Source organism: Acromyrmex echinatior, chromosome 18, assembly GCF_024713525.1.
Source record: "Acromyrmex echinatior isolate Ae372 chromosome 18, ASM2471352v2, whole genome shotgun sequence".
Classification (NCBI taxonomy): Eukaryota; Metazoa; Arthropoda; class Insecta; order Hymenoptera; family Formicidae; genus Acromyrmex; species Acromyrmex echinatior.
The window spans coordinates 6327251-6351944 of NC_141869.1; the positions used below are offsets into that span (position 1 = coordinate 6327251).

At 36.2% G+C, this 24694-nt stretch overlaps 1 protein-coding gene and 1 long non-coding RNA gene across 2 annotated transcripts in view; one reads left to right on the top strand and one right to left on the bottom strand.

Moving 5' to 3' along the window:
• Positions 1–24694, top strand: part of pxb (putative Hedgehog signaling attenuator pxb) — a 647697-nt gene that overhangs the window by 196006 nt on the left and 426997 nt on the right. The window contains exon 3 of the mRNA XM_087415727.1: positions 8844–8953. Coding sequence (XP_087271853.1) covers positions 8865–8953 — 89 coding nt within the window. The 5' untranslated portion in view covers positions 8844–8864. The remainder of the gene's footprint in view (positions 1–8843; positions 8954–24694) is intronic.
• LOC105144806 (uncharacterized) overlaps positions 15985–24694 on the bottom strand; it is a 450557-nt gene continuing 441847 nt past the window's right edge. The window contains exon 8 of the long non-coding RNA XR_015548175.1: positions 15985–23169. This is a non-coding gene — a long non-coding RNA (uncharacterized LOC105144806). The remainder of the gene's footprint in view (positions 23170–24694) is intronic.

Consider the following 24694-nt stretch of genomic DNA (forward strand, 5'->3'; position numbering starts at 1 on the left):
TGAAAATTATTCTACATTTCCATTTACTTTAGAACTGATAATTAATTAAAACTTAATTACTTAATTACTTATTAATAACTTGCTTATTTTCATAAAAAAGCTCTACTTGATTCAATAAGCCAAATGCTTTTACCTTCGCCAAAAAATCTTTCGAGATTAAGAGTGCTGACCGTGAAATAATTTCTAACATATAAAATGATCAGAAATGAGGAAAAGAAAGGATGAATCAAGAAAAAAAAAGATAGTGTGACTGTACATTAAAGCCTATTGGGGTCTAAGGGCGCACGCTCCTAATCGTCCGAGCCCCTCGGTCTCTTTCTCCTAAAAGTGCACCCCCAATTGGCCAGATCTACTTCGATCGGAGCTGAAACTTTCGTACAGGGTGGTAGCCCGGTTACCAAGAAAAACAAACCTAACGTTATTTTTCCCTCGCCAGCCAATCCTCAATCCTTTGTCCACCGTTCATCCCTGCTTCGCTCTCGTCCTCGTCGATCCTGCTTTCCTCCGCTTTTTGCGGAGGGATCATTCAATCGAATTAAATCCTTTGAACTTTATTGGCCCCGGCGGGATGACATCCCGTTAATTACATGTCGAATTCGACCCCGCTTTAGCCGCCACCCCCGCTGCCGCTGCCTTCGCGCCGCGCGCCGCCCTTTCGCGATTCGATAACTTTTGCCGAGAGTCGTTTGTCTCTCACGTCCCTCGTTTTCAACTTTGCGATCCCCCCTCTTCATTCAGGAAACATTCTTAATCGCGTTTAAGTGTTTGCGCGTTTATTTATACGGGATATCCCGGGGACATCACTTTTATCTTTCTTAATCAACTTCAAGCCGATTTTTTTCTCGAGTGGAAATGATTCACCATAAAAAATTACGGGGTTTCAGATTGCGCAAATAAAACCTGCGTAATAGTCGTAATAATCTATCCTCTTGGAGATAATGACTTCGTTAGTATTATCTGAATACTGAATAAATTATTATAATCACCGGAAGAGAGATTATTTGTTATACATTATATTAGCTTTGTTGCATTTATTTGAAATACTGTTGATTATCGATTATTAATATATTAATTATCCAGCTTTATTTAAATAGCGGATTATTTACTCTATCCGAACGAATGGAGATTTATTATTCATTACGAGCAACACTTTCGTGATTATTGCAATACCTGTACCCAGCTCGAAATGCAACTACATCACAATAATCAGTTGGCATACCCTTAGTCAGAGCTATACGAATTTTCAGCGTGTCTGAGAACAATTTTGCAAATGGCGCGAATTTACGAGTAGGATGCATTTTATGCTGCCATCATTGTTTCCCCCTACTGGCTGTATGTTGCAGTAGTGAAATGAACGTCATTTCACTTTGTAAAAATCGAAGATAACGCCCGTCGAGGGAAATTGCGAGACTACATTATATATACCGAGCGGCCAAGATATCGTTTACACTTTGATACGCCTATGTGTCCAAAACGGCTTATCATTGGCGGTTACAAAGTGTATTTAAAAACTGATTTTTAATAAAATACGAAAAACTTCTTTTAAACATTTCGTCGAATTTTTTTTAGATCTCTTCATTGAATCAATTCCAGTGCCATAAATCTTGCTCGAGTTTCAAAAAGCTCTACTCACGGTTGAAGAGGATCACCCTGTATGCAGACGCGCGCGCCCTTAGAGATTCCGAATGCAAGTGCAGCCGCATTCGCGCGTACTTTATTTCGGTCACGTAGCGATACAATCAAACGTTAGGAGGGTGCGTGGAGAGAGCATCGATACAAAAACATCGGGTCCCACTCATCCTTATTTTCGCTCACCCCCTTCATCGCACGGATAAGAGAAACCATCGTAGTCGTTGGAAACTTTTTAGCCGGGGAATCGAGGGATGAATTCCGAGGGAATGGGGAAACTGGAAAAGGAAGGAGAAAGCGGAAGAGAAGAGCCTTTAGAGGCGCGAAAAATTTCAAAGCACGATAGCGTTTCTAACTCTCGCTCTCTCTCTCTCTCTCTCTCTCTCTCTCTCTCTCTCTCTCTCTCTCTCTCTCTCTCTCTCTCTTGATCTAGGAAAAGAGATAGACGCGAAAGAGAGTGGAGTAAACGCCTTCGACTTTACACGCGAGGGAAAACTTTCGTAATATTCCACCGCGTTTTCCCGTTCGACTAATGGCAGCAAAAGTGGCTCGTGCGCACAGTCCGCTATCGAAATTTTCATTTACCACCCCTTTCCAATTCCTAATTTTCTTTCGTTACACACAGAGACAATCGAGAGAGGGCCAAAACTTCCAAAATCGAAAAAAAGGAGCGTCCTCGTTCGCGTCGAATTCCACGGTGATTATCGCATTCTCTTTCTATATGCTCGATTTCATCAAGACAATTCTATCGCACAAGCGAAAAAAATCTTTTCTTGAACATACAGTGAGTGTAAAAAGTGTTTGTACAGATTTTTTAAAGAAGAATCTTATATTTTAAAAAGTGAACACATATAACTAGCAGTTCGTTAACAAAGAATAAAACGTTTACTTTTTTGTAAAAATTGTATTATCTAAAAAGATGTATAATAATTAAAATATTTTAATAATAAGCAAAAATAGAATTGTGTTATTTGGACGCACAAAAAGTATTCGTATAGTCGAGTTTATCTTCTAAAATCACGAACCTTTTTTTTTGTTTACCTTAAGAACATAATTACTGTTAATAAATTACTAATTAATGTTCATTTTTAAAAAAATAGACTTATTTTAACAAAATCTTTCTAGTACGAATAATTTTTGCATTTATTACTATATAAACCAGCCAGAACAAAAACTAAAAAAAAAAAACTTGTACTTACAGTTACTAAGAATTTGCATATCATCAGAATTAATCGCGAAATGAAGAGTTACTCGCAAATTATCGTTGAAATTCTCTTTCTTTTTATCTTCAGCTTTATAACATCAATTTGTACAGTCCCCCACTTTATACAACGTAATGGAGAACGACAATGTTCTTGCAATTTTACGCCAGCGCGAGCTTCTCGCGGCGTTTGCACATTTTCGGAGAGGCTTCTTTTTCTCCTTTCCACGTCGCCTTTCTTATTTCACGCGCGACGGCGTCCCGTCATCGAAAACGCGGATTAAATTAAGCACAGGTGTTAAGAAGGAGAAGAGAAGAGGTAAAACGCATTCTTGGCGTTTTCCGATGCTTTAATCGTCGCGGCGCGCGGCGACGGCGACGAGTTATTACGCACTTGAGCGGCGCCAAGCTGGTTCTCTTCGCCAATTCGAAAGGACGTGTCTAATGTTAAGCCTCTTATACAGAATAATTAAGGGAGGATCGCCCGAGGATGCGATGGTACCGGAAAATAGGGAATATATACCCTTGTCCCGTGTTCGATAAAACAACTGTGGCGTCCAACGCTCGATGTCGTTCCGTCTAAGAGGATTTCGAGATGATTATTGAATGAACGACCGCTAATGCATGCGTGAATAATTTGTTGAAAACGTAAAAACATAATAATATATAATTGATTTTGTGAGAGTTCCATATGCGCTGTACGGGACGTTTTATAAAATGTTAAAATCTCTTCTATTGGACATTAAATATGTATATTTTCAAAAATACGTAACATTATATATATTATAATTAAAATGTATAATCTCTGCTCTATATATATATGCTCTATATATAAAATGCTACACGTATACATGCATGAATAATCGTATAAATAAATCTGTGGAGAAGACATAATCAATTAATTTAACTGTAACTTTGTAGGAATGTAAGGTACTGCAAGTTTGCAATATATTAATATTTAATTAATATTATAACATATACGAACATAATAATCGTAAGCTTATATCATATATTAATTACCGGAAATTAACGATGTATGCGTTAAACATAACATATTTTTACTCATTATTCTGATGGAGCTTTAAAAGAGCCAAAGATCCGTTGGAGGGAACTCCAGAGTCACGTCGGAGTCAACATTAATTTGCAATCCGCACGCATAAATCTCTCGGGGCTTACATTTGTGAGCTTCACGCCTAAGAATCGAGAAGGAAAGAAAAGAGGAAGAGGATGAAATCGGTTTGAAGATCCAGAAGGAGATATTAAAAAACATCGTCGTGTTTACCTCATCAAATTCTCATCCGCTGAGAGTAAAAGAAAATGAGAGAAAGAGAAAATGATGGTAAAAAAAAAAGAAAAATTGAGATGGAAGGAGAAGCGTTGATTTTGTCGTAAGGAAAATCTCTGAAGACTTGCAAAGAGAAATAATTGTATAAAGATAAATGTGCATAAACATAAATGAGAAGAATAATGGAGTCAATCCAGTGCCACAAGGATTCAAGAGTCAGTATAGAAGAAGATTCGAAATTACCGTCCGTCGTGAAATGAAAGTTATGGAAGAACAGAAGAAAGAACGCGAATAGTCGATTGCAAGAGCGAGTTCACGCGAATCGGCGCTTTGGCAGTTATAAATTACGAAATTCATCCCTCGGTTGAGTTGCGTCCTATAATGGCGGCTGAATTCGAAAACTTTTTTCCACAACCGTTGATCTGCGGGACTTCACGGAGACGTCCTCAAGAAGGTAGGAAGACAGCCGTAAAATTTTATGATCGAATCGGAGATAAAGGAAATGGCGAATGCGTGAAAATCATCTCGTTCTCTCGATCGCAATAACGGACCGATGTCGAAGGAATCCCGAGATCATTTTCAGAAATGGCATATCTCGATATCGAGAAAATTAGGTGAGATATTTACATAAGTTTCTAATTGAATGAGTTACATAAAAATGAATAATAATTGACATAAATAAGTAATACATGGAAAAAATGATTTTGCTAAAATATCTAAAAATTTAACTAGGTACAGACAAATACACGAAAAGAATGATTTTGCTAAAATCTAAAAATTTAACTACATTCAGATCAGAAAATAATTTTATTGGACTATCAAAATTATGTAGAATGTTCAAGCAATTATGAGCCAATGCTACAAAAAATTTTAACATTTTAGCCAGCTACACTGAAAAAAATTCCTAAATTTAATTAACATTTTCTTGAATAGTACTAAGTAAACATTTCTTTACTGCAAATAAATATTTATTTAAAAAAAAGAAAATAATACTCAAATCAAATAATATATATTTACATTTAACAAATATTTATTTGCAGTAAGGAAATATTTTCCTAATACTATTTAGGAAATATTTTTTTAATGTACATAATTATTTTGATGATAGTCTAACAAACTATTTTCAGATCTGTATCGAAGTTTTTTAAATATAAGCAAATTGTTCTTTCGATCCATAATTGATTATATTTTATCTCCTTTATTATATAAAATCCCCTTTTATCATCTTCAAGTGAGTATTGAACAATCGATTCGTGTCTAATAGTATTTAATAGTTGACAAAAAAATTTTAATTTGATGAAAAGAAGCGTTGTACCGGTTTAATCTATATTGATTACGAGATACTCGATTGAACCTGTCGAGAAAGAGTAGGCAAGGTATTACCCCGATAAAAGGATGCATGTCGCGCTGCAAGCAACGAGGAAAAAGAACAAACGCCGTGGGACATCATGACGCGAGAGTAAACCGAAAAAAAGAGCGAAGAGCCGTACGAAGAGGAGCTCTTGCAAGATAAATGAACCAGCTGGCGTCCCGTGCGCGTCACGGATGAAGGTTACGCGACCTCTGAATACATTTCCTGCGCACTCCGTATGCATGAATCGATATACTCAACGACTCGATCCTGCGAGCCGCTTCTGAATCGCGCGGCGTTTAGCTTCCGTTCGCCTTTCATGGGACGGAACTTACGATCTCTCAAACGTCGACACGGCACGACTCGCGCCGATTTGTACACCGCGTCTCTCTTCCTCGGTCTTTCTCTTCTTTCTCTCTTTTTCCTCACTTTTTCTTCTCTCCTCACCCGATATCGCGTTACGCGTTTAAATTTATGGGAATACTTCGCAGCAGAATATACAACCAATGTCATTTCGTGACGTAGAAGCAAAAGACTGGTCTCGCATCTTTGTATATGAACTGTCACACTTTCCTTCACAAACTTCAATAGAGCTGGCACACGTTCTATTTGATCTATTTGATGTTTTTAAATAAAGATATGTATTTTTCGAAGAAATGAATTTTTATAAAAAATTTTAATGTGCAAGAAGAGATTGTTTACTTTACGAGCGAGAATAAAGTATTCCGATAAAATTATTGGTAACGTGTATAAACTGTAGCCACTCGGGAGGGATTAGAATCACGATGTAGTAGTCGATTTGCCATGGTTCGTGAAGAGTTAAATTCACTTTAGCCGGTCGATCGACATTTGATATAGCGCGCAATATATATTTAGCGTGCTTCAATACACTTCGCTCTTAAAATAGCAACTCTGGAAAACTTAAAAAGATCGAAAAGCGGGAAAAATGGTATTTTTTAAACTCAGATTTTTTTTTAATTAAAATTAGATCTTCACTTAAAATGAAAATTATATAAGTATACAATTTTTAATACTTTTATTTTAGAAAAAAAATTATAAAAAATGTTTGAAGATTAAGCTTTTCATAATTCTTCAATATACATACGATGAATACTTATAGCTTTGAAGCAAATTTTTCCATTCATACAAAATTCGTTTCCAACACACATTTAGTACTAAATGATTCGTATTCTCACACATTTAATATTAAACACGATCTTCTCCGAGATCTCATGCTCATATTTGATAATAAAAGTCAGGATCAAATGGCTCATTTAGCGTCAAATGTGATTTTCCGATTCTCACGGACGTGAAGCGTACACGATTATCATGATGTTAAAGGAACAAAATTCAGAATTAGATAACTGACCGTATCTCTCTAATTTCCACATCACGTTTACGCCAAACGTTATTTCCGTATTATACGAAGCTGAGAGCTGCATTTACCATTGAAAATTCGTGAGCCTCGCGGCCACATCCGGCGTTATCCGAGTAACCGCATCAAAATAGTTGGATCAAAAACTCGAACCGTATACCTTCCGTCATTCGTCGCAGTGGACGAGCAGACAGCAGTGGTTTTGCGTCGACGATGCAACAAGCAACGAAGCTGCATTCGTCGATGGCGAACGTCAATGGCACACACCGGCAATCTTTCGCGGCCGATTCGCTCCTACCATTCGAGCCAGCCAGCCAGCCAGCCCTTTTAGCTGGACCGGCACTTTTTGCACGGCACCACGATGACAGGACGTTTAACGTACGAGCACAAACGATCAACGACCGTGCACGCACGAGAGCAATGCACCAGGACTCCCCCTTTGTCGGGGCTCCTTTTATTTTCTCGACGATAGGCACCGGCGCGATTCACCGTCGTGATCGAATTAGAACTCCTGTTAACCCACCGTTTCGTCATCTCTCTTTTTCATCTCTACATATAAAGCAGAACTTTTTTGTTTTGTTATAGTCTGCATGAAAATCTAATAAAAAATATAAAGAGAATAATGTGCATGTGTATGTGAGAATGTGTGGTTATACCTTTATTGAATTTAGAACGAATTTCCTTTTCACTCGAGGCAAAAATTTTACTGTTGTTTTTGAATTTTTGTTTTTAATATTTATACGTGAAAATGTTTATTAAAGTAAAATTGAGATGAAACGACAAATTAAACAATTCGACTTTATTTATTTGTATATTCATCTATTTATCTATGTATTATTGAAAAAATTTGTGTAGAATTATTATTAAAAGAATAATTATTAAATACTGAGATCTCTCCTCTCTTCACTTTGACCGAATATAGAATCTTTCTCTTATTTGCGACATTTATTTATCGATTGATTTTCTGCTTATTGCTGTTTATTAATGCAATAAAATTTTTATTTGCATTTGATAGCTGTTTATTTATAAAATGTCGTTTAATTTTTCAAATTACATTTTGAGATAGTGAAAATACAACACATTCAATCAATCAATTATTTAGTAAGTCTACTTGTTATTAATTTTTCTATCAATGCACGAGTATCTATATTAAGTTTTAAATAGTAAAACTTTTTATATTTTTGTGTGAATTTCGTTATGATGCCTCAACAATTTCATCCAAACAACAGAGAATGGTTTTGACTATCTCGTTTTTACTTTTATATTTTCAATGGAAACCTTGTAAGACTCGATAGTGAAAAGATAAAAAATGATCTATTGATAGAAGAGTTAATATTTATCTATGTATTAATAATTGAATTGGAACAAAAGTTCGTAGCGCTGCAAGTTTCAAAATTTAAGTAGCTGTAACTTCGTTAAAAATGAATGAAATTTAAAAATTAAAAAAAATTTTTAAAGTTTAAAATCTTTACTTTCAAAAACTCATTATGTCCTCCGAGTTTTCGTAAGTTCGATAATTTTTACATACATAGAACATTACGAGTTGGACAAAATTGCAAATTTTCTTCTCATTTTGTGAACTCGTCACATATGTCTAAAATAAACTTGCAAAAACTTTCAACTTTCTAACATGAAAGTTTTCCTTTAATTAATTTTTAAATAAAAGAGAGTATTTTGATTTTAATTGCTCGTAATTTCGTTAAAAATTATCGTATATATTGTAATTTAAAAAAATAAAGTCTTAAAATTAAAACTTTGCTTTATCGAATGAATTGCTAATTTTTTCTTTAAAATATGTAAGGTACGTGATATAAATGAAGTAGCGCTACAAATTTTTTTATTCCAGCCTAATACTTAATGATACATATAATTATAGCAAGTATCAGAATTTATCTTCTTCAATATATTTTTGATTTCCCATCTTCCACGTCACATATTTAATATACATATGAAAATAATGAAACGCTGAACGAATATTAAAATAAAAAAATTCTGATCACAGAATGCGGAATGAGTACCAGTCATGTCGTATCCGGCGAATATCTGCATCCGGCTGGGACAGAAGCGGCATCGTTCCTACGTCGCTGCAGGCCGAGCAACAGGGGGCGATCGGTGAGTGTCCTTAATAGTAGCGCCGTGGGTTGACACGTTGAGTTTTGACAGACAGCTCCTGCCGGCACAATGGCGACTGGGATCTATTGTCCGCGCGAAATTATACATGCACGCGAGCTACGCCATACACCCGGTGGAAAACACGCGGTATAGAGCGTACAATAAGCGCGATTTAACCTGCCGGCCCTCTTACTTGTCCTTCGAACGAAGGACTTAATGAAGATGGACGGGTCGTCCTCGAGACGATCTCACCCTTCTCCTTCTTCTCGATCTTTCTATCCGCTCTTATACCCTATTCCTTCCTTCAGGCACTCCTGGTGACACTTCATTTGTGAAAGATCTTCGAATCTATCGCTTGCATTTAGCTTCGTTTTGTGAGATACGCGAGAGGGAAAGATTGAAAGAGAAAAAGATGGGGAGCGTGAAGGGTGATATAAGTGCAGCGATGATGCTGATACCTTTAGCCGAATTGTAACGCCTGCAAATTGTTGACAGGGAGAAAAGAGTTGACAGTAGTAATGTAAAACCGGGTGACTGATTTTCTTTCATTCAAAGTGTGAATGACACATTGGATAGCGAGAAGAAAGATTTCCACATTCTTTCAGCTTCTTAATGCACATATCGACTTTTTTTCTTTCTCTCTCTCTCTTTCTCTCTCTCTCTCTCTCTCTGTTTCTCGTTAGCAATTATAAAGAAACCTTTTCTCAATTGATTTCAAGGCGATTTCGTTTTTTATTTGCTGATCTGATCAGCAAAGTGGTCTTTATATTGAAACATTATATAACAATAGTCGATATTGTCTACAACCTTCTCCAAGAATTCATTACTGCAGCATTTTCCGATAACGATGTGATGTATATAAGGCGATCATTAGGATTGCGTCTGAATTAAACGGTTATTACTTAGCAACAAGTAGGCCGAACAAATACTTGTAGAGGAAATTTGTCAATTTCATTTGAGCCACAAATCAGATTTATGAGTATCATGATTACCATCGAAGGAAAAGAATTAAAAAATTAGAAAGAATTTTTTTAAAATTGTTTTTTAAAAATATTATTAACATGGGGATGAATAAAAATAATGTTATTAGAAAACTTTTACATAACACATTCCTTGTATTTTGAATAGTTCTTGAGATACAACGAAAAAAGCTAAAAACTACTTCATTTATAAAGAGTAATTTTACTCTTTAGAAACATTTTTTTATACCACTTTAATATTTTATAAATTCATTTATTTACGTAACCTATTTGTATTCAAAGTATCATTAAAATCATAGTTTAATAAAATCAGAATTTGAAACTTTTTTTGTATCTGTCTTTATTATGCGGAATCTACGGTGCTCCTGTATATTTTATTCTCTATTGTAGAAGCATTCAAGAAACATGCCTTTCTTTCGGTTAATGCTGGCATTCATAAACCAGCTTGTATAAGGCTAAATGAAATTGACAATCTCTCTTTACAAAATGACGGTTTTTTATTGTCGTATTCGGACGTTTCCTCCCCGGGGCGCGTATCATGTTAAGTAGCAACGATATTCGGAAACGACGGGAGGATCGAAAGGGGTAACGAATGCAAGTTGTCTCCGCGAGGGTTCCCTCCCTCGGAAGGTGTCACTGTTATTGTCACCGTTATTATTGTTACTGGCTGCGCTTTTGTCGCGCGTCGACCTCGTGATACGGCGAGGTGGGAGCGAAAGACGAGACCGGGTCGAAGGGATGTTTAACGAGTGCGGCCACGTTGTAACTCGAGACTGGAGAGCGACGAGGGTTGTTCCGACGTTTTCTCTCTCTTTTTTTTTTCCCCCCCAGCATTCTTTTTTAAAGGCTCAGCGTGAAAGGGAAGAAGAGCGACGTGATCACGATGTGACTTTTGTTACTAACGTCACAAAGGGTGAGACTTTATGGTCAGCGCGATTAAACTACTTCGCAATGGCAAAAATCACCGCTGTGTATACCAGATGACACATTTTCGCTTTCCCATTAATGCCATGTTTAACAAACGATGTTTTTCTCAGACTTTTTATTAGAAAGACTTCTCATCGAGCTGTTAGCTCTTTAATTTTCAACTTCCTTTATATAATCGAGTTTTCTTCGTGAAATCATATCGTATAATATTTTTAAAAAATTATAATGAAAGGAGAAAAGGCGAAAATTTTGAGAAACACAACTTTATAGTTAAATTTCATTTCTTATCTCTCAATTTTGAATTTTCGCGCAATGATTAACAAATTTTCGATATTTAAATGCTCTTATTATGTCATCCGTAATTAAATCCTCAAAATTTTGCGAGTGCCAACGGCAGCTACGGTCCAAACGAGGTTAATTAGGATATCGCTTATCATAAATTGTATGGAGGAAAAAAAGGAGGGGGAGAAGTCGACGTTATCGGGTGGAATGCGTGTTTGCGCGCAATGCAGCGCGAGTGCATTCAAGCTATTGCATTGTGGCGGTGGATCGCTTCGCAGCTTCCGTTAACGATCGGGTTCGCCCCGGTATTTTATTATTCGCGAAATATTCTGCACCGAGGCCGGGTTCATCGACGCCTCTGTTAATTAATTTTTATCGGTCGCTAACGTACATATATATAGCGCGACGCCGCGATCGGAATTCTGCATTATATACCTATCGTTGGGAGAAGAGGGCGATGGGGCCGCATGTGTGGATGCGCATAATAATAAAATCGCACGGGGTTGCGTGCCCCATCGATTGGCAAAATGAGAGTAATCGCTAGTAATTGCGAAAGAGCGAGAGACTTTTTGTTGTCATTGCGGATGAACGAGCCGTTTAGAGCGCACGGATTAATTAATATGGCGCAATTATCAGTTTGGGCAGTCGCGATATTAAAGGATTTTGGACGCGCTTTAATCCTCGAAAGAGAAACCAAATCAAATTTAATCTCAACATCGTCGCTGTTGCTCATTATAAGTGTGCGTTGTTATATGATTTATTCATTTTTTTCGCCCAACGGCGAAAAAATGGATAAATAGAGAACGGCGAATGCGGATATGAAGGAGTATGAACGTGTAGCGTAAAAGTAATACTGAAAAATTATGTAGCAGTAGATTCATATATGCTTTTAATGCATTCATATATAAATATGTTAATAGATTTTTTATCCTTATATAAATAAATATAAAATCTCTCTAAAGGAAGGTTTCTCCTAAAGGAAATGTCACTAGTGAATTCTAATTTTTCTAAGCTACTTTCTTCTAAAGCTACACACATACATATTTTCTTAAACATATAAAAAGATATATACAAAGAAGTATTGACATAGAAGGCGGGAAACCATAAAAGTATAAGAATTTTAGAGAACTTCATTGCCAGAAAATTAAGTTCCTACGTAAACAAGCATGAAAACCTGTTTGGAGGAGAAACATTACAAGATGGATCCGCCTTAAAATTTTTCCAAAACATGAACTTGTATCCGCCTCTCTCTATCTCAAGTTACGTCCGCCTATAGGCACGCGTGTAATTAGCATTGTAAGAGGGAGGAAAAAAAAAAGAAAAACGAGAAACAGGTGCGGTTAATGTCAGTTCGGCGGAGCATTATGCAGAAGAGACTGCCGCGCTGCAGGGCGAGCAAGGCGAGAAGACGTAGGGCGCGCCGCGGCGCCCTTTGTTCAACGCGTGTTCGAGGATCAGCAAGAAAGCGTTCAACTTTTTCGTCCCGCCCCCGCCGTTCGCCCGACGAATATATCGCAGCGTTGGTTTTTTTTATTAGCCCCGTTGTAAAATAAATTAGGGGTGAAATTATAAAGGCGCCCTGCCGTTCCTCTTCAAGTCTCTCCTGTCTCTCCCCTCCCTCCTCCTCCCCTCTCTTCTGTACTTTCGAGAACCTTCACTGACGCGGTTGTAGAATGTATAAGAACAAGGTCGTTTCGACGCGAGAGAAGGAAGCATGGTGGAAGGTTGTTGTTCTCCCTTGATCGTGGGATCTTGCGGCGAAGGCGGGTTCGTAGATACCCTTAATTATTACATTCAAGAAATCCAGGAACCCGCGTAAAAAAGGGTTAGGAACCGGTAAACCCTTGATTTTTGTCACATTTTCTATGTTCGAAGTAAAATAGACGCATGTTCGAATTTTGCAGACAGAATGGAGAAAGATAAAAATTATAAATAAATTATAAATGTATAAAAAACTTAAAAACTAATAGGTATATATATATATATATATATATATATAACATTAGTTATATGTATATATATCACAAAATAATTTCAAATCGAAGAATTAAATCTTACAGTAAATGCACACTTATACATGAAGAATAATTAATACGAAATTAATAAATTATGACAATATATATATTTTTTCGTAACTAGTTTCGCATTATTTTTTAATAGAAATAATCATGGTGCACTCACCAAAATCTCCACAAAAAAGAATGGTTATATTGAAGTATCTGAAAAATTAGATACCTCTGAAATTAATTTTGCTTGGATTATCAAAATAATTATGTAAAAAATATAATTATATAATTATGTATTGATTTAAACTGAATGCTAGAATGTTAAAACTTTTTGCAGTATTGTCAACAATGTTTAAGCGATTTACATCATTATTTTGATTTTAACAAAATTATTTTTAGATTTATATCTAGTTAAATTTTTAGATGAATAGATTAGTAAAACTATTTTTTCCATACACGAAAAGAATGATTTTGCTAAAGTATTTAAAAATTTAGCTAGATCTAAAATAATTTTGATGCACCATACTTTCTAAATTCTTGGAGTAAAATTTCACACTTTTGAAAATTCACTTAAAAAAATTGTAGCGAATAAAAATAATTACTTAAAGCACTTGGTGGCTGGGCGCAATGAATTTTTTGCAACATTACTAATCATGCTTGAGATTCCTACGTCATTTAATTATTTCGATGGTCCAACCAAATTATTTTCTGATCTGTAGCTAAATTTTTAGATATTTCAGCGAAACCGTTCTTTTCGTAACAGAGATTGGCAAGATGCAATTTTATTCTGTCGGTTGGAAGGATATCGCGAGGAATCTTATATCATCCATGGGGACGAGTTCGACACGGCGCTATAAAAAATCGTTCTGCCACGAAAAGAAGTAAGGATGGAAACCATTTCCAGTCTGACGAGAAGTCAGACTCGATAGGATGCGGTACGTCACCGTGCGAGCTCCTTTATTCTACCGCGAGACACCCGTTATACGTCAATGTTGGAACGAGGGTGGGTGGTTAGAAGGGGGACCGCCCTTCGAAAAATCTCATTTCGCCTTCTCTACACCGGGTTAACACCGAAAACACGTGCTGCCGACTTATGAACTTCCATTCTTAATGGTTCATGAAATTGCCTTATATTTCACGTCCGGCAACGCGTACATGGGGCGGAACGGATTTCGAAGGGTCCGTACCTACCGGTGGGGACAATATAATGTGGATTCGACCCCCGTAAAAATTCCAAAATTTTACTATGAGGGCAGTGAGGCTGCATTTCGATGGCGTTTGATCGATATGTGATGAAAATAGAAAAATGAACCGTAGAATATGGAAAGTATCTTCATTTGTCAAAAGAAACGATGTGGTTTACTAGCAGCGATTTATTTTACTGTGTAATACTTATAACATTTATTAATTATTACATATTTCTTTCTTACTTAACTTTTATAGGATGGGAAAGCTACTATAGTGGCGCTGAAACAATATCATATTTTGACGGAATATACAATTAAAAAAAAAGTGAATTATAACAAATTTTATTCATGAAAAGGCTGTAAGATTTAAAAAATAGACCTCCATCCCATAAGATTAATTTCTCCATAAATTATTTCATGTAACGGTATAGCTAGACAACTTTGCTGTCTGTGTCTCCTGTTGCTCGTGGGCTAAATTTAAACGACGCATCCAATAGACAATAGTCGCGATCGCAATAAACAAGCAAAAATTTCGAGGAACACGTACAACACATATCGAACCGGGACGACCGCCGAAAAATGGATTTCAATGGCGCAATAATTTCGACGGCTGGTCGTGCGCGCGTCGAAAGATAATTCAAGGCAAACTAATTTCGCGAATGCGCTGTACGCAGTAAATCCAAAAGGTCAATAAATAATAGCACGATCGTATCTCGACGGGCGGTTTATGAAGTGCCGTTTGTTTACCCGCTAAAGCGCACAACGTCGGGATGAAATGCTACCGTATCTGTTACCGCATACGGCACCACGGTAGACAGCCGCAATTATTTACCGTTTGATTTTTATGCGTATCTTGCTTGTGGCCGCATGTCCCTTTATCGACATTGGCGATCGTTATTATCGCACAGCCCAAAACACGACCGCGAGGATACGATATTGATGCAGGTGATCTCTAATCTGTACAGAAAAGATATCAATCTAAAATTCAATATTTTACGTTCAAAACATAAACGGAATAATTTCTAATTATAATTAAATTAGATTTTTTTTAAATCTTAAATTATTCTAAATCTCCCACTATTTAATTTTTAAATTCCTTTTCGATATATCATCTTTTTTTCATGCTTCTTTTATCGCTTACATCTTTTTTGTTAATAAAGAATATAAAGGTACATATATTTGCTTGGTATGTTATGTTTCTTAATATCTAACGTTTTAATTAAAAAAATTTATATGTTCATTTTTACTTTTCATTAGCAATTTATTCTTCGTTTATTTTTATTCCTCGAACTTCAGAGCAGATTTTTATAATATATTATATTCCGAACTGCATACAAATCTGAAAAAAATTCTTATGAAAAATTTAACAACGAGTTTTTACTATCATTGAAATTAAATTTCACTTCATTTATTATTTACAAATTTAAATTTATGTATTAGAATTTACAATAAAAAAAACTTAGTTATGTTTTTGAATCTAATATTTTCAGGGGATTATAAAAATTATAAGCAATCAAATTGAGTTTGTCATACTTGTGAAACTTTTAACGAGTTTTATATTAATAGAAGTTGAATTGTATTTTATTTAATTTTAATAAATTTAAATTTATGTATCAGAATTTATAATAAAAATTATCTATTTTTAAAATAAATTTGTTTGTTTCTACAGTAAGGCTGTTTAAGAAGAAGAGGGATTAATAATACCTGAAAAAATTTTCGGTAAAACGCGCTTCTCGCAGTAAGAGAAGTATGATGGATAACGTCCAGAAGATCCGAAATTAAAGATTATTTTTGCAAGACACTTTACCTTTCACCGTTCCATCCTTCGCCGATTACCTCAAGCATCTATGGATGCAAGCATCCATCTGTAAAATAGAGGATAACGTACGTCGATCGTTCGTCCCTCAATTTGAATTTAATCGAAAGTCTCTCCCGTTTAGTGTCATCATCAATCACGCCCCGCGTCGATTAATCGCAAACATTGTGTATGCAAAAAGAAAAGTAGGCAAAAGTCAAGGCTTCGAGGTATCGACGCGGCTGCCAATTAGCGTGCGTCTGGCGAATCTCCCGCGTGCGATTCGTATTCCGCCATCGCGTAGAAATTCGCCGCGAGCGAAACTTTGTAACGCTCGTTACCTTCGATTTATTCGCTTTTTCGTCGCTGTCCGCGCGCTCGTCCGCTCAGTTCTCGAAACCGAGAGGACAAAGTTGGCAACGGCCAACTCCGGCCGCATTAAAGCGCGGCTACCGGCTTATTAGTAAAAAGCATGACAAATGATCGCGGTTTAACCCCACCGGCATGGCTTAGCCCAGCCATCCGTGGCGGACCGACTGGCCCCAGTTGGGCCGTACAAGCGAGTGTGCAACACGGCGCGTGCGGTGATATACGACGATTTTTAGTTACGCTTTTATACTGAAATAAATCTACCGGTTAACGCGCGACGCCGATTCTCCAAATTCCCGTAAGCGCGCGCCCGATGCGCAAAACTAGAAGTCGTTGACTGAAGAATGAAATAAGGCTTTCCCAGCATATGCACGTAGCGTGTATAAAAGCTCAAATATACTTAATATAAAATAAAATGGAGATTATAAGATAATCTCGTATCGAAGATACCGCTTAAAAAAAAACATGAGGGTTTTGAGGATAATTAAAAGACAGAATAAATAGATTAAAGTTAAGAGTAAATGAATAGATGAAATATTTGCGAGAAGATTTGTTAAGTACTAATTTCTTCAAAAGGCTCAATCTCGAAGGGAGAAAATTTACAATAAATGGAATATACATTAAAATAGTGAATAAGGCAACAAATTAGCAACAAAAAAAAGCACTAAATGTATGTATATATTTGATTCAATTGTACTGTAATGACTGTGCCAACTTATATAGATGTCGCGTGCGGCAGGATGCAGATGGCCGACTTCTCGTTATCAACGTTAGACCGTTAAGTGATCCTAATGCTCGCGGCTTAATTGCCGCTAATACTGAACCACCATATCTCTCCCTGTCCTCTCCCTTGCCGTCTCGGGCATTGTCATGCACTTTGACTAACGTTTCTGACGCTTACCCTCGACCGTATCCCGTAATGAGGATTACGCCGATGGTCACGCGTATTAATCACCGTCGCTTGATGCGCACTACAACTGAATCGCGCACAATAATGATCGACGACGAATCGGTCGGAAGAGCCGTATGGATTAGCGCGACTGATCATGATTATCAAGACGCGAATGATATTTCAGAATGTATCCCTCTGTCGAATCGGGATTGTTATGGTGAAATTAATTTTGCCTCGTAAAAAGGAAAGCTTTTTTTTTAGAAACAATTTACTTTTCCAGATAGAATACAATATGTTATTTTTACACGAGAAACTAAATAACACACATATTGAAGTCATTTTTTACATTTGGATTTCTAGTGAGTGTAGCACATCCCAAGTGGGAATTCATACAGTAGACCGGTATTGAACCCTGGCGAAATACCAATTCTGTACCGAAAAATGTTTCTTTTTTCAATACTGGATCAGTATTTAAAGAACAATGATATGGTGCTGACCCAATGTGTGGATCAGTATTGAATAGCAGTATTGATCCAGTACATTACCAGTATATTTTCGGTATTTTGCGTCTATACTAAAAATATCCAAAACCAGTGTGTCAGATGTCAGTACTGAAATAACATACTGCCAGTATATTTGCAATATCATATCGGTAGTACAGTAATGTACTATAATAGTACAAGTTTCGACATTGTTACTTACATTGCTATATAAGTAACAATGTTTCTTCGAAAAAAAATTATTGATTGTGTTCTAAAATGGTCCCTAGATATCCAGTACTAGTTGTACAATTATTTTGTATAAGTATTGTATACTCTTTTTGAACAATTTAAATAATCTGAGAGCACAAATAGTCTTCGGACGATTAATAATATTGTGCAGTAATATCGTCTGGCGGCCGCTTTAAAATTAGAAACATGGAAATATTCTGCATTAAGATAGACAATAAGAAAAAAAAGATACTTAAAAAAAAGCCTTTATTATATCTGATATTGTGACGAAGATCGAAGTTTGGTATGAAAATTAGACTGAAAAAATTATCGATTCGATCATAATTATAATTTTTTTCTCGATTATTCAAACGCTGAGAAATCTTCTATTCCGAGATGTATAGTTTAACTGACTTAAGATATAGTGACGAATATATATGGAACATTTCAATCAATTTCATCCTCGTGGAACGAGAATTCCTATACGTCCTCAAATCGATATCCATTCTAACCGCGAAGCGGAGACGAAGGGTTTATAAAGGGAGGATGAGAAGAGGGAAGGACGGTAGCATGAGCAGACGGACGAGATGTGCTTCCTTGTTTGCCCGCGTCCATATCAGGATGTTATTTGTCCTGGATATCTCATGAGACCCGGTGACACTCGATCTCTATGTTCACGATGAGACTTAAACCCGGTTTCTGCGTGCAGGCTCTTTGCGCGAGAATATGCGATGCGTGCTTTTGGGTGCTCCGATTTATGACGTTTCGCAAAAGAAAATCATCGCTGTATTTGGCGGTACTATAATTGCGCTTTTCTTCCGTTTTTTTTGTGTTCTTACAATTAACTATTATTAATTTCAAAATGTTATTAAATTCGAGAAACTATTATAAAAAATTATTAAAAAATAAATATCTATCGGAGACACTATGTCAATAAAAGAGATAGAAATAGTAGGATTAATCTATCCCAAACTTTTATTGCATAAATAGAAAACATATTTAAATACTCTCAGAATGGTAATAATGAATTGAAAAGTGAATATATACATAGATAGATATAAGTGTGCAATTAATTAAATTGTTTCCAAAAATCAGTCTAAAATGATTAATTTATTTAACGTTTAGATTAAATTATGAAGATAAATTTAGTAATGTTAGACCGATTTCTTCGAACAATTTAATTAATTATGCATGTCTATCTGTTACGCTTAGATCAGAAAAGATATCATATATTTTACACATATCTATAATAAATAATTTAATATAATACAATATTAAAAATGATATATAAGAAACACACAGAAATACACTACATTAACAATGCATTATCAAACATATAAGTATTATAAGAGTATCCCTCTTTTTCAAAAATACATTATAAATCTTAATAAAATATCCATGTCCACTGCAATCGATACAAGGTTCGAAAATATTAACAATCAATTCAAAGAAGTTGAAGTGAAAAGGATCTTTATGATTTAAATCAATTTAAGTCAATTTTGTGACTTTGAAGCCTTTTTCTTCCTAGGAGGAATTTCAAGGGGAAGAGACGACGGTTAAATCGAGGATTGTTGGGCCAAAAGGACCAAAATTTTGCGATCGACGCAGCGAAAACCCGGGCTTCGCGCATAGAAGCGCTCTCACTCTTCTCCGGGGTAATATTTAATTTCTTGCCCGACTGATTCCCTCTTCGCCGAACCCTCGGAATGCTCCCCCGAGGACTCAATGTCGCACGGCATCCCGTCGCTGTGATAAAACGCCGAACGCGAAATGCGAACGGCAAGCAGGATGGGGAGGGAGTTACCTTTCCCGCTGAGGTACTTCCATTTTTTTTTCTCCCCGGAAGGGAGCAAGCCAATCTTCTGGCCGTCGGGTTATTTTGCGACGTGACGTATGCGACAGCGAGGCGCGGCTTGATTTGGCGTCCAGCGGCGCGTCGCGACGTCGACACATCGTTTTTTCGCCGCGACGAGTTCTATCGCTCGAGCCAAAGTTGAATAGCACGTATCTACAGAATGGTCGGGAAAATATATTCAAATTTCATTGCCGTTTAATTTACGGATTGATACGTTTGATTCATTGATCAAATATACTCGTAGGAGAATTTTTGCAAGACATTTTGCGTTCGAAATTCAACGTGGAAATTTTTGTAGCAGGCTACAATTCATAAAGTGATCGATCAATTAATTCTTTCTTCTTTTTTACTCTCTTATATACGTGCTTTGCTTTAATTTATCAGCAATTAGTGACCTGCATTATTAGCGTAGTTGTATCAGTCTATCGATTAAAAAAAAGAAACAAATAATTTCATCAAAAAACAATTTCAGCTCCTTTTAGAAACGAGTTTTTTATAAATATCTCGACAGTTAAAAAAAGATTCTATTAAAATAAGATAATTAAGAAAAATTCTATTAAAATAATTTTTATTAATTATTATTAATGATAAAAAATAGGAAGAATTTATAAAAATCAATGAAATTTTTTAGAAAATTTTGAAATGTTTCTGGAAAATGGTTAATTATTGAAAAAAGTTGTCGAAGGAATCGATCGTTCGTTTAGAGAGTTGCGGAGCCAAATGATTATTAAAAAAAATATAATGAAAAATATAATTTTTACGAGATGGACGCCTCATCAGGAGAAGTCTGATCGGAAGATGTAGGTAAACATAACAGTTTCGGTAATATTCCTCGCCTTTCTTCTCTCTTCTCATTCTCTCGCTTTTACCTGCAAGCTCATCTCCATTTTCGTGATTTACGATGTTCGTTCGCTCAGCCATTAATGGACGCATGATTAGCCGGCGCTCCTTGGCCTGCCGAGGGCCACGGATGCCGAATGGTGCAATAAATAGTAGTAGGTGTTAAGGTGTATTTAAATTTAGATTGGTATCGCGTGCGCCACCAAGTTAACGATCCGCGGTCCATCCGATACTAAGTGATCCTAATGTCCGGGCCTAATCGGCACTAATATCGACCGCCATATCTTTCCTGGACATTCTCACTTCTTTTCAGATCCGTGTGAGACTCGTTTACCGAACAACATTCCCGAATAAACGAATGCTAATAAACGACGTCGAAAACTGAGAACCGAGATAACCAGTTATGTTTGAATTTTAATTAATATCTTCAACGATTTCTTGTTTCTCCTGCTAATCTCTAATTTAATAGCGAGGCTATCATAAGCTGTAATGGATGTTACAATAAACGACTTGTCTCGGAATATTTAGCGTCGTTAAGTCGGCCACGCTATCTTTACAATATTAAATTTTCATTGACGTCAAAAAAGACGCTATTGCTGCATAAACTTTTAATGCTTTATTGCAAAAACTTTTCCTCAAAGAAGTTTTAGAATAGAATTTTGCTGAATTTAGTTTTTTTTATAATTAACTGCCTCATAATTAACTTTTTCAGAATGAATATGATTATTGAAATTTTTATTTTTACTTCAATGTATTGTTTTGGATTTTAAGAACCCAATCATTTTTTTTGGGTATTATTATTGAACAATATCATTGTTCAATTAATTTAACAACATTATTGATGCCTTCTCTAAACAATTCAATATGACTCAATATAACTTTCATTCAAGATTGTTACGAGCTTGACGTCTGATTTTAATCTCACATAGTTCATTAGCGACACATATCGATTTGACAAATTTTTTTAATGAGAATCAGTTGATATTTAATCACCAAACAAGTCAAAATTTAATGAAGATAAATTCTGTAAATTTTTAAACTGGATAACATTTTCTTAAGTGGAACAGCTGTCGTTCTATGTCTAATAATGAGCGTGAAAAGAGCGCGTTATAATTAGTTTTTTAGAAGATAGATCACGTGAAACTTGAATAGTCATATGATCAGAAATGACCATTCAAGTTTCACAATCTAGTCAATTTTAATAACGTGATTTATTAACAAAAATAAGCGTCGGTTATTATAAACTGGCACTTGATTGTCTAACAGTACCAACATATCAATATTTTACAAATTGCGCGATATACTTCAAAGAACTTTTGGATGACGTAATAATGTATTGCATAAATTTTCAATATTGCCTCTATAAACAATTAATAATATTGTGCAATATCAAATATTGTTTAATAATATTGATCGCCTATAATAGAAATCGCTTGATATTTAATTTTACCTTTAGGCGATCAATAATTTCGTGTAGTATTAAATATTGTCCAATAATATTGATCGTCTAGTGATCGTTTTGAACATAATGACTGCATTTAGCAGACTTAACAATTGAGTGAACTTTTATTGGTGTGTTCTTCTAACTAGATCATCCATCAGACTTTCAGATCTAGAAGAATACATTAATAGCAGCGAGCGTTGTGCGAGCGTCATTCAACTGTTGAGTCTACTGAATACGGCCATTATCTCTCGTAAATACGCTTATGCACGGTTTTGGCCAAAGGTTTATTGGTTTATCTTTCTCGTGCGACACGTACAAGTCATTAGACGCGAGAGGGTTAAGCGGATTTTTCACTTACAGGGGGATAGGCGGCGAAATCCCGCGAGCGCGAGCGGCTCGGCGCCGTTCAAAGCGAGTCGACAAGGGAGCTTAAGTCGGCGACAGACACGATTCTAATTAAACCGCCGCCTCTCCCGCTCCCCACCCGCCACTCACGTCGTTACGGTTATTGTTGTAATTATCGTCGGCGCGTGCACGACGTACTTGTCTTCGTCGCCGACGCCGCCGCCGTTGCCACTGTTGTTGTTGTAGTTATTGTTTGCCCCGAAACTTCCCAGCCACCCACCGGCGCGGTCCCGGTCTACCACCCAGCCTGTTCCTCCTTCTCCCTTCACCTCTCCCTTCTGCACAACTCCGTAGCCCGCATTCATCCCTCTGCGTTTGCTGTGTGTCTGCCATGAGTTTCGGCTGCACTCGCAACTTCGCGCGGATGCTACGTGTTTCGTTAACTGGGTTTACTGCGCTCGCTCAAGGGGAGGTTAACACCACCCTCTGTTCCTGCACGGGACGATGGTAGTTTCCTCGTTCGCTCCTGGCTTCTAGATACGATTCTTAACACTTTACCCCTATCTCCTGAGGCTTCTGATCTGCTGCAAACAGATTGGGTTGTGTTATTAATTTTAAACGTAATAGTAACAATTCGAGAACTAGAAAATTTTACGTTGAGAAGGGCTATGAGGCAATTTGGCTCGTAGCCCTTCTTAACATACTCTCTTTTAATTTTATTACTTGAATTATATTATATTATGTAAAAAATTTTAGTTATTTTAATTTATTTTAATTTTTTATCAAGATATTTAATATTGAATATTTTTTATACTTTCTGTTTGATATTTTATCGACGAGGAAAAAAAAAACTTGGATAGTTCGAAAAGTTCTCGGCATAACACAGAAATGACTCTACAAATATCAAATTGTTGTAGTTTTTGGCAAGTTTGATTCTACACAGGTTACTGTTAACTTTTCAAACAAATGCATTCATTAGATTTTTTTTGTTTCGGTCGTGTAAGGCAACCAACTTTTGATTCTATTCTGACAATGCACTCGTTCACACTTTTTCAATTGCAGTCGCGAAATTGCATGAATTGCACTTTGAATTGGTTCCGTACGCACCGTATTCATCAGGTTTAATTATATATTCAATGACTTTTTCCTCTTTTCAAACACGAAGAAATAGCTCGCAGGAAAAAGATCTGGCTCAAATATTGAAATAATCGATGAAACTAACGCTTACTTTGAAGACTTAAAGAAATCGTATTATACAGATGGTATAAAAATGTTAGAATATCGTTGAAATAAGTGTATTGAACTGAAAGGGAGCTATGTCGAGAAATTAAAAAAAATGTTAAAAATTATGTATTTTCTTTATTGGGCCAAAAACTGTTTGAACTACCCTCATATATATATATCTGTTTCACAAGCAGTCTTTTGGACAGAAATCTTAAATTGATATCACGGTATGCGATAAGCCTGCGGGAACTCAAAATATAAAAAAGATAAAGTTACTAGAGCATACGTCAAGTTTATGCACGTGGCTTGTCTAACATGATCGCGACTCCAAGCAAATCGAGTTGACGAGTTTGTCAAGTGGTCTCTTTGTTCCAACGAAAGGCGACCGCGTGTGCACCTTGTACGCGGATAGCCGACCTCCTTTTCCCTTGCCGAAGTTATACGATGAGTTTAGTACTTTGACGTAGCACGTAGGAAACATCCTTCGACGTGCACGTCGGCCGCCATACGTCGAATCCACTTAACTGTACGTAGAGTGTCAGAAGTCGTGTACTTTCGTCAAACCGCGTGTATGAAGGATCGAGTTGAACACAAGTGGTTGTATCGATGTCGAAAATATTTTAGGTAATTTTTCAGGTTATAATTGTTTAAAAGATGTCGATGAACGTGGAATGTCTGAAATGTAGAAATAGCGAGATCTCAGTTAAATTATTTTGTTCTCTTATTTCAAAAGTGATACCATTAAAAAAATATAAATTTATTATGAATGAATTAAATAAAGATTATTCTATCAATCATTAAAATTAAATTAATTTAATTTCATAGAGATCGTAATAATTCTAAACAAGACACATTTTATTATATTTTTATAAATAAAAAGGAGAA